Source organism: Bufo bufo, chromosome 4, assembly GCF_905171765.1.
Source record: "Bufo bufo chromosome 4, aBufBuf1.1, whole genome shotgun sequence".
NCBI lineage: Eukaryota > Metazoa > Chordata > Amphibia > Anura > Bufonidae > Bufo > Bufo bufo.
In genome coordinates, this window is record NC_053392.1 from 540747756 (window position 1) to 540759801 (window position 12046).

The window sequence follows — 12046 nt, forward strand, 5'->3', positions numbered from 1 at the left end:
GTGCACACAACATGGCACTGTGGGTGCCGACTGAGTTTTGCAGCATACAGCTGACACTTACTTGCAGTGCCCATGATCGGAGATAACTCCGACCCTGGCAATTTAACCTCTTAGATGCTACTGACTGTGGCCTCTAAGTGGTCAGGAAGAGGCGTGCTCTGTGACCTGTGCAGAGGTCAGGAAGGATCTGATAAGATGCAAGTTTTTGCGGATGACAAAAAAACTATGTAGGTAACTTAAAACCCAGCTTGATTGTTAAAGGGGTTCTGCAGTTCTTTTTAACTGATGTTCATCAGCATCTGATCGGCAGGGGACCGACACCCGGGACCCCCACCGATCAGCTGTTTGAGAAGGCAGTGGCGCTCCTGTGAGTGCTGTGGCCTTCTCTTTGCTTTCCCTAGGCCAGTGATCTCACGTTCATCATTCACGTGGCCTAGTATGACTGAATGATAAAACAAAAAAGAAGCACCCAGGCCAGTGATACTAGACGTGACGTCACTGGGCCTGAGGGAAACAGAGAGAAGGCCAAGGCGCTCCTGATAAGTTATATTACAAAGTTTCTTATAATCACCTGCACTATTGATTTATGCAGTTTGTTGAAATGGCAGTGAATTTGCAGTATGAAACAGAATGCATGGTAAATTATAAAATAAACATGCAGAAAATGTTAATCATTTCAGAACTAACGTATACAGATGTAGCAGAGTTAACGCACACTAGTTAACGCGCAATGACTGACTGTTAACTCTGCTGCATCTGTAGTCGTTACATGTCTACAAAATCCAGCATTCATTGAGTTAGTTGAGATGCTGTTTAACATTTGCATTTTTTGACATTCCAGTCATATCTTAGGCAGCTCTAGATGTACAGTAGATTAAATGAACTGCAGCCGTATCGGGTCAAATCTGCATAACGTGGACCTTTTTCAACCTCTGCATGGTTTCTATAAAACACCTATCTGAGCGGGCAGGTTCTTCCTGCTATGATGCAAGTATCAGTTCACTGGCAAATCACAACTTTAAAGTACACGAGTCAAACTACTTTTTCGCAAAAATACTGATCTATCCAATGAAAAGGTTTTTTCACACAATTTTTTTCACACGACAAACGTTTTGCTGTTCCCATGGACTTTAATGGACTGTGAAGAGAGGCCACCCCCAGTTCTTGAGATCAATAGGGGTCTCAGAAGTTGGACAACCCCCCCACACAAGCAAAAAAAAATTTGTATTTATGCCATAAATGTTGGTCATGGAAAAACCATTTTATTAAAAGTAAAGTACTTCATTGTTACAAACCGTAAACCAGACAATCTTTCTTGTGGGGGATGATACATTAAATGAAGTTATTAAGTTTTACTAGGACGTGCCGCTCACCCCTGCTGTGTGTCCTTTGGCCCAGAGACTCCTACCAAGAGCTCAAATAATGGCTTGTGATTCACGTCTGTCAGCTTTGGTGAGCAGACGGACCCTATATGGACATCTTCTAACATATGGTATATTACGATGTAGTCCTACACACAAACCCACAAATTCACTCTGCAGCATAGATCAAAAGGTAAACCATAGATACAGATATCTACATACGTTGTGTCTATATGGAAAGCTTAGCATGTGGCATCTGGGATTCCCCAACCCCCTTTAACCGCCCCCCCTCCTTTCTAACTGCCCTTAAAGGTGATGTCCGGGCTACAGATATTGATGACATTCTCAGGAAAGGTCATCAATACCAGATTAGTGGGGATCCGACACCTGGCACAACCTCCATCAGTTTTGGGCAGCTGCCAGCGGCGGAGACTATACAGAGCTGGAAGCAGACCACTCCGTTCTCTAAGAGTTGGCCGTGTCGGGGTACTGCGGAATAGAAACTTACCTGCACTACACTGGAGCTGGAAACTACAGTGTAAGGAGCGGTCTCCTTCCAGCTCTGTACACTTTCACTGCAGCTGCCCTGAAACTGCCGATGTGTGGGGTTGCCACGTGTCAGACAACCACCAATCTCATACTGATTACCTGTACTGAGGATTAGGTCATCAATACCTGTAGCTTGGACAACCCCTTTAATTTCCTGCTGGAAGTCATCTTTAATTGTGGTTTTAATTAAAAAAATATGTATATATAGCCAAAATAAATACAGAAAATCAAGAAAAATTTTAATAAATGGGTTTTCTGGCCTTGTTCAATTAAAGCACATTCATTTGTAACACATCACGTGTTTTAAGCCCACACCATTTTTAACATCTCAGTGGATGGAAACAGACCACATCACATTAAAATCGATAGAGATTTCCTCAAGGGCTCATACACACGACCATATGTATTTTGCAGTCCGCAAAAAACAGATCCGCAAAGAATATGGACGATGTCTGTGTGCATTCCGTATTTTGCGGAACAGAACAGCTGGCCCCTTAACAGAACAGTCCTATCCTTGTCCATAATGCGGACAATAATAGGACATGTTCTATTTTTTTGCAGAACGGACATATGGAAACGGAATGCACACGGAGTAACTTTTGCGGACCCAATAAAATGAATGGTTCCGCATATTGCCCACAAAAAACGAAACAAAAAAAAAACAGAACGGTCACGGAAAGAAAATATGTTTGTGTGCATGAGACTTAAAGCAAAAACTGAAACATATCTTTATGTTCTGATTGATGTTTTTTTTTATTTTTTTTATTCTACTCTCTGTACATGATTATTATGATGGTCATCTTGACTGATCTGCATTCAGAGATTTGCTTTACAGCAGCCACAAGGATATAGGAAACTGGTGAAACACGTAAAAAACATGGCTTTGCAACTTTTTTGGCTTGTTGCTACATTTGGCATTTTTACACCAGAAATTCCAGTTTTGAATAGTGGGCATCGTTAGCCTGTCGAGCTGATTTAAAACAGAGCAACTTTTTAAAAAGTCACAACATTTTTCGTGCTCTTACACTAGTAATGGGGTGGTGTAGAAAGTTGAAGAACATCTCAAGTTAGAAATGTTAAACTTTAAGGAGTTGTCTGGGTTCATGGCCCTCTCTCCTTCTGTACCAGTCTGTGACTCGTCTCGGGTGAATTGCGCAGGACAAGGGCTTTTTATGGAGATCCGGTGACGTACCGGGCTCTCCATGGGTAAAGCTAGGCGGAGGCTTCTGCCTAACAGTGAGTGTGGTGATGTCACTGGAGCTAATGGGCGGGTTTTACCGCTGGCCTAGCCTGTAAAACAGCTAGGGCAGTGCTGAAGCCCACCCATCAGTGCCGGTGATGTCACCGGGAACACTGCTAGGTGGAAGCCTCCGCCTAGAAGTGCAATAATATCAACAAATAACCTTTGCCCTGTGCGATGCTCCGATGCTCATTGTCAGAGGGGCTGCCTGGGTGAAAATGAGTTCAGCTCTGAACCCGTACAACCCCTTTAAAGATACACCAAATTTATTAATCACTGTGACAATTAACAATTTTTTTTTCCAAATTACAGCCACGCAGACTAATGCAAAACGGACTTTAAAAAGTCCCCTCATGATAAATCTCCCTCACTGGGAGAGTGTTGTGTGCATGCTCTGTGATGAGCTGTGACTATCACCTACTGTTAGTGGTGGACCCCATGCTATTTGCCTCTAGCTTAAAGGGGTTTTCCGGGATTTACATATTGATGGCCTATCCTTAGTATAGGTCATCAATATCAGATGGTGGGGATTCAACTTCCGGGACCCCTGCCAATCAGCTGAACTAAGAACTCACAGCGTTCCATGAGCACTTATGCCTCTACCTGGGCCAAGCGACACTCCATTGAGTGCCGTGGCTTCCTCAAACAGCTGATTGGCGAGGGTGCCGGGGGTTGGATCCCTGCCAATCTCATATTGATGGCCTATCCTGAGGATAGGTCATCAATTTGTAAATCCCAGAGATGCGACTGCTTGTTGCAATCTTGCCGGTGATGATAATGAGATGACTGCAGAAAAGGGATTTGTAGACAACAGGAATTGTAGGTCTGTAAAGGGCTCTTTTTTAAAATACAGATAAATTATAAAAAAATAATAATAATAATAAATACACCCCCAAACATTGAAAAGTGTATTTAACCCTTTCACCCACCATGACGTACATGTTCAGACCGGTGGGTAGGGACTGTAAGGGGCAGGCAAAGGAGCTAAGCCCGTTCCGTACATGGCAGGTGCCAGCTGTTATACAGCTGATGCACACCTGCAAACTTGATTTAGACAATAGGTAATTTCCTGACAATCCAGCCCCTTTAAGTAGCATGTCAGCTGGATGTTACTAGGACAGGCCTTCCAAGCCCATATTCCTTCCATCACTGTAAAACCCTAACATAACCTTAAACTATCAATGATGATTTACTAAAAACAGAGACGTTAAAGAAGAAAAGGTGATCTACAGGGTAGCACAGTCCCTCTGCTATGGAAAGTGGTGGACCTCTCCACCCGAGGGGTCTTGTGACATGCAACTTTAACTGGACTTCTCCCTTTAAAGATGCTGAATGACGGTGCAGATTCTTACAACTATTACTTTTCATGGAAATGAATGTGTTATTTGTATTTCAGAATCTCCAAATCATCCACCTCTCATCCAAAGCTGCATTCGAAGCCTCGAGCAGTTGAAATTTTCCTTTTTATGGCATAAGAAACCCCAGGACAGACCAGAATTACATTCCTCTAAAGTGAGCTGTAGACACCTCCAGCCGCAAAGCTGTTATTAAACTTTAACATCTCCAAATTCATCGTGGAACTAAATTGTAGAAAATGTCTGTTGCATCACATGCTCTGCGCTGGGCTTAACTAGACGCTGTAAAACAAAATTACACAACACACCAGCAAATAAAACCAAAGGAATGGAAATAAACCGTGCAGTAAAAACGTTACGGCTCCTAGATTCATTTCCCAAGTCTGTTTAACACAGACAGTACTTGCAAAATCGATTTCGAATTTCCCCAAGACTAAAATCAAGACGAAACATAGGAAGCAAATGTTTATATAAGCTATATATTAAAAAAAATCTCTGCAAGAACAGTTATTTCTTGAGGATAGTGAGAGAATACAGTGAGGCGCTTGACCTGTACCACATCTCCATTTTTCTTTTGATCCTTGGAATTCTGCATATTTCCGACAGACTAGAATATTATATTTTACATGAGTATAAAAACGCTCACAAACTACTGTCGCCAATTAAAATGCCTTATAGTGCTCTTCCTGACAAAAGTAGTGGAAAATAAAAGGTCTGGTAGATGAAACATCTAACCAAAAGGACCGCACCGCGTGAAAACATATGGATGTTGAGGTTACCCTGCCAAAACGTGGACTTGGCGAGACGGAAAGTCCACTGCTCAGGTCATTTCTTTCCAGAGTAACCTCTGCTCAGGCAGCGCTGGAGTCCTGAACTTGAATCTGATCAACTTAGGACATCTCACATTTGTATAGACTTTCTTCCACGCTCCAATATCACAAAGAATATTAGAAAAAAACGATTAAAGGGGTTGTCTCATTTCAGCTAATGACATTTATCATGTGGACAAAGTTAATACAAGGCACTTACTAATGTATTGCGATTGTCCATATTGCCTCCTTTGATGGCTGGATTCATGTTTTCATCACATTACATCACTGCTCGGATCCAGGGATTATGACTCCGCAGTTCCAATACTGTACAGAGCAGGAGCTAGAATGTATTGGCTCCGATGAGCCAAAGTTATTGCTTCATGAAGTCTCGCGAGACTTCGCGTAATAACTTCATAAATTAATTTGTACTGTAAAAAACCATTTCCCTAACTCAGGTTCGGCTCCAAGGTACCATTTGGAACCGAACCCAAGTTCGGGAAATGGTTTTTCACAGTACAAACTCATTTATGAAGTTATGAAGCAATAACTCCGGCTCAATACATTCTAAGGCTGCATTCACACGACCGTATAAATGGATCCGCATCCGTTCTGCAAAATTGCGGAACGGGTGCGGACCCATTCATTTCAATGGGGCCGCAAAAGATGCAGATAGCACACTTTGTGCTGTCCACATCCGTTGCTCCATTCCGTGGCCCGGCAAAATAGATGGAGCATGTCCTATTTTAAGCTTAGGCATTTTCTCTATATAGCGCTGGACATGTGCGGTCCACAAATTGCGGACCGCAAAACACTTACAGTCATGTGAATGCACCCTAATAATGTACGGAGCTTCTGCTCTGTACAGTATTGGAACTAGTTTTATGCAAATCGACTTCGAAAGTTTCCTGGAACCAATTAATATTGTATCTTGAGGGAACACTGTACAAGTGAATGCCGCGACGTGGCACGGGAGAAATGTCTCCCAGGCCCCCTGTTTCCTCTAATAGGCTTTAGTCCTAGTTCCTGTAGTCCATCAGAGGCCGGTGTCGTCATTATCACGCTGCTTGAGTCGGGCTGCATATAGCTCAAGGCACAGACTTGAAGAGGCCTGTGTATTGCACTGCATCGCATTATTTGGCAGAATGTTGTTGGGCAACAGTGGGGTGGGGGTCATTATTTTCTAACTGGAGAAAGCACTATGGGGACATTACGGCTGTAATGCAGCCAGCAGGCAGGCAGGGAATGCCCCCATACTGTAATGTCTCCTTGTGGCTGCTGCCCCGGCGAACACTGCCATACAGTGTGACAATTAATGTCTCCAAGTTGTGGCTGCCTGGCCGCTGCCCCAAGCCAATGTCTCCTTGTGGCCCCCATTATCCCCATAAAGTATAATGTCTCCTTGTGGCTGCCCTCATATGTCTCCTTGTGGCCCCCATACAGTATAATGTCTCCTTGTGGCCGCCCCATACAGTATAATGTCTCCTTGTGGCTGCTCCCATACAGTATAATGTCTTTGTGGCCGCCCCCATACAGTATAATGTCTCCTTGTGGCTGCCCCCATACAGTATAACGTCTCCTTGTGGCTGCTCCCATACAGTATAATGTCTCCTTGTGGCTGCCCCATACAGTATAACGTCTCCTTGTGGCTGCCCCCATACAGTATAACGTCTCCTTGTGGCTGCCCCCATACAGTATAACGTCTCCTTGTGGCTGCCCCATACAGTATAACGTCTCCTTGTGGCTGCCCCCATACAGTATAACGTCTCCTTGTGGCTGCCCCCCATACAGTATAACGTCTCCTTGTGGCTGCCCCCATACAGTATAACGTCTTCTTGTAGCTGCCCCCATACAGTATAACGTCTCCTTGTGGCTGCCCCCATACAGTATAACGTCTCCTTGTGGCTGCCCCCATACAGTATGTCTCCTTGTAGCTGCCCCCATACAGTATAATGTCTCCTTGTAGCTGCCCCCATACAGTATAACGTCTCCTGCTGGCTGTCCCCATACAGTATAACGTCTCCTTGTGGCTGCCCCCATACAGTATAATGTCTCCTTGTGGCCGCCCCATACAGTATAACGTCCCCTTGTGGCTGCCCCCATACAGTATAACATCTCCTGGTGGCTGCCCCCATACAGTATAACGTCCCCTTGTAGCTGCCCCCATACAGTATAACGTCCCCTTGTGGCTGCCCCCATACAGTATAACGTCCCCTTGTGGCTGCCCCCATACAGTATAACGTCCCCCTGTGGCTGCCCCCATACAGTATAACGTCCCCCTGTGTTTTTTTTCTTTTAAATGGGTATTTATCGCGATATACATTGTTATTGCGACAAATTTCTTAATATCGTTATCGTCTGAATATTTTTGATATCGCCCAACCCTAATCCAGCCTTCATCAGACTGGTGCCGCTGGAAAGACTGCACAGATAGCGGGCGTATGTTGGAATCGCAGAGACGTCTGCTGGTGAGTAAAGTTACATAAAGTCTGATGAAGGCCGGATTGTGGCCGAAACGTCACGTATATGATATGTCACATCTCTAATTAAAGGAAATCTATTACACCGCACAAACTAGAGTTAATATTCTTCTTGACTAAATGGGTTGGGAACCAGACTTCCAGTAGCGTACTAACAACAGAGTGCCACAAAGTTTTTTCTTCATTACTGCCCCTACATTCACTGGGTACTTGGAATTGGATGATCCAACCACATCTGAATAAACCAACCTTTTCACTTGATTGTCTTCTTTTCTTTAATTGAATGTAATCTGTTTCCACCTTTTCAGCCAGTTCCAGTTTTCTTTTGTTCCGTTTAAAAGCAGCGAGGCTTAACTCTGAAGAAATAAATATGTATACAGATATGATCAGCATAAAGAACACTAAAAGTGTAGCTACTGTATGGTATTCTGAAGTCCTCTTTTTGCATAAAGAATAATTATCTTTTTCTCAGCTACACCGTAACGGATTTTCAAGAAGAAGGTATCTCAATCAGCAGGACCAAAACTACCAGGCAGTATGCCTGGTTTAATAGGGCTGATCCTACCGACAGGTGCTCTTTAAAGGGGTTGTCTCATCTCGCAGTTACTAAGGATAGACGAGACACAGTCCCGACCACCAGTCAGCCGTCCCAGTAGCTCACATTGCGGTGCATGAGAGCTACGTTTTCCCATAGCTCTCATGCATTGCTCTGCTGTTTCCTGGCCGACTAGTGGTCGGGACTGTGTCTCATCTTGCCTTGGTAACGGAGAGATGAGACAATCCCTTTTAAATTCTGGATTAAAGTTTCCCTTTGATTTTGCTAACAATAAAAATGAGTGCCGCCCTCCCTTAATGGACTCTATAGGATATGCATGAAATAACCTTGATCCCGACAACTTCATATATTTTTAGAAGGAAGGAAGGAGCGCGAGCCCCATACTCCCGACATTGGCCGTCTGCTTTAATAATAAACATGGCTTCATTTCAGAGCCCTTCGCATCCACACGGACGCTCACGATGAGGCCTGATGAGAGTTATGTAAGGTTGGCTAGGCCGGATTCCATGCATAGACTGTTCTACAGAAATATTTGTTTAACAATTACATTCTACAGCAGGAAATTAACAGATCTCCTTGCCTTCAGTATTACGAGGGCCGGAGACAAAACAAACGAGAAGAGGCAGCAGATGAAAGCAAAACGTTACAAACATTGCTCTGGTTGGCAGACATTTATCAAGATCGTGCTAAACAATGCAAAGAACAGCGTGATCTGAGATAATCGCTCTCAACTGTCTGAATGTAAATACACAACAGATGAAATCCATCTCAGATCCCACCTCTCCACAAGGTCATATCACTGATTTCATTGGGAAGCCACGAGTACTTTGGTCCTGCTGATTGAGATACCTCCTTCTTGAGTGAACTTGTGTTTTCAGATCCGGCGTACAAGGTTCGGGTTTTCTAAGAATTCCGTTATGGATTCCGCTTCCACGGACCATAACTTACGGTCCGTGGTAGCGGAATCCATAACAGAATTCTTAGATAACCCGAACCTTGTACGCCGAACTGAAGTTCGCTCATCCCTACTTGTCACCTAAAGAGTGACCACTACACAACAGTGTCGTACACTAAGTCATTAGAGTCGGTCAATATATTTTACTTCTGTTACAAAAGAGCTTTTAACAAAACGCAATAACCTTGCATACAAAATGAATGGTGGTTTGGTGCCATTGTTAACATCCAATGTATCCAGGAACACTTAGAAAAGGACTAAAATTGCTGCATTGCAAGTAACCTTCTCCTTTCAATAACAGTTATTAATAAGAAACAATATGGGACTGACAGAGCGCCGCGTACATCAGTCCCATTGAAGCAAAGAAAGTGGTGGACCAACAAGCGCACTACCATTCCATTCAGAGAGAGGATTGCAGACTCTCCGGTCAAAGGATTGGTGGCTGTCCCATCGGTCAGATGCTCACGAACCTGTGGATAGCTGATAAATACATTTTGTGGAACAGCCCCTTTGAAAGGGAATCTATCACCAGGAAATTAACCATTATATCAGTCACAATGGCCTGAGCCTGATCTGAAATCGACGCCAACCCCAGTTTTCTGGCGTGAAAGATGATAAGTGTGGCCCCCTTACTAGGAAGGTGGCGGGACCAATGGATTAACGGCACTTGCACAAAATTTTTTGTGCAATTCGCGACTTTTTCACACCACAAAAGAGGCGCATTTTATAATCAGCCCTATGCTTTGTAGCGGTAGCTCAGCTGTATGTAATGATACCTTTGACTTCGCGATCCATTGCATCATTTTGGAGAAAACAAAACAAGTTTAATTCATATGCAAATTAGCATTTAAATGCACCAAGTGCGGGCCCAAGCCACTCCTCCTGCTTCCTTTGCCAGCCCCTTCCACCTCTTCTGTATTGACAGGGCCAGGTTACTGCATAGTCATCTTTCCTGGCAATGTTAAACAAATGGAGAGAGGGGCTTGCAGACAAAGCAGGCGGAGCTAAGGTGCACAGAGTGGTGTGGGCCTGCCTTCGGTGCACTTAACTGCTTATATGCATATGGGTTAAAAGTGCTTTTTTTCACTCCAGAATGAAAAAGAATGGCTTGCTAAGTGAAAGGTATCATTACATTCGGATTAGCTAGCCCTACAAGCAGTTGTGTCTGGTTTCTAAATGAATTTCCTTTAAACACCACTCTAATGCCACCACTTCTGCAGCACCTACATGCCCATTAACTGTACCACCTACCACTGCTGACGGGCACACTTACTCTGTATTCTACAATGACTCTCCAGTGCGAATGATCCTTCCTCATGTTGAGGCTCCATTCACACGTCCGCAAAATGGGTCCGCATCCTTTCCGCAATTTTGCGGAATGGGTGCGGACCCATTCATTCTCTACGGAGACGGAATGGATGCGGACAGCACACAGTGTCTTGTCTGCAGCCGCAATTGCGGAGCGCGGCCGCGATTTTAAGTCCGCAGCTCCGCAAAAAGATAGAGCATGTCTTATTCTTGTCCGCAGCTTGTGGACAAGAATAGGCATTTCTATGGGGGTGCCGGACTGGTGTGTTGAGGACCCGCAATTTGCGGGTCCGCAACACACCACGGACGTGTGAATGTAGCCTTACTATTATATGTCTGCCCGTAAACTCCTCTTGACCCAGAGAAGTCTTTATGTTTAAGCTCGGCCCTGTTCATGTTCACTAACGCTCAGGCAATGGACGCCAACTTTTCAGGCAGCTAGCTGGTCCCATTTTCAGACAACTTTGCAACGAAAAAAGAGGGCCTAATGGCCTAAGGGTACTTTAACACTTGCGTTTTTCTTTTCCGCCACAGAGTTTCGTCAAAAGGGTTAAATGCCGGAAAAGAACTGATCAGTTACCGTATATCCCATGCATTCTGAATGGAGAGTAATCCTTTCAGGATGCATCAGGATATCCTCCGTTCAGTCATTTTGACTGATCAGAACAGAGATAATACCGCAGCATGCTACGGTTTTATCTCCGGCCCAAAAAGAACTGAAGACTTGCCTGAATGCCAGATTCAGCATTTTTTTTTCCATAGGAATGTATTAGTGCTGGAACCGGCATTCAAAATACTAGAATGCCGGTTCCGTCCGTCCAGTCTGCGTGGTAAAAATGTGAAAAAAAAAAAGATACAAGACGAATCCGTCTGTCCGCATGACAAGCGGAGAGACGGATGCGTTCTAGCAATGCATTTGACGGAACTGCTTGCCGGATCACTCTGCGGCAAGTGTGAAAGTCCCCCAAGAAGGTATAATTAGTGGATTTGATAGAGATAAGCTGCCGTCTTGTGGATAACTTTTGTGAGGATCTCAGAGTTATTGAATTCAACTGCATCCTGAACATAAACTGGTTAAACAGAAGAATGCCAAGGAGGCTCTGCAGTCAACTCTTCCAAACTCCACACAAACCCCGAACATGTTTCATGTTTAGCACATAGTGGCCACCCTGAAAAAATGTCAGGCTACTGAACCAGAACGTTAGGGGCCTTCCTGAGATTATCAAAACCTACTGAATGCCACCCTGCTGTCCCCACTCTTCCCTCATAAAAAGTGGTGATGCAGCAGATGTAGGTAGTCTTACATCCAGCAGATGTAGGTAGTCCTAGAGAGAGAGCATTTTCCTAAAGAGTAAGGGGGGGGGGGTCATTTATCAACCTGAAATACGTCTTTATTAGGCGTATTTCAGGCGCAGATTGGTTAGTTGCACAGC

General features: G+C 44.2%; 1 protein-coding gene across 1 annotated transcript in view; it reads right to left on the minus strand.

The window, feature by feature from the left end:
- The window catches only part of TASP1 (taspase 1), a 235101-nt gene that overhangs the window by 98221 nt on the left and 124834 nt on the right, over positions 1–12046 (minus strand). Inside the window, exon 9 of the mRNA XM_040429971.1 lies at positions 8044–8150. Within this exon, the coding sequence (XP_040285905.1) occupies positions 8044–8150 (107 nt within the window). The remainder of the gene's footprint in view (positions 1–8043; positions 8151–12046) is intronic.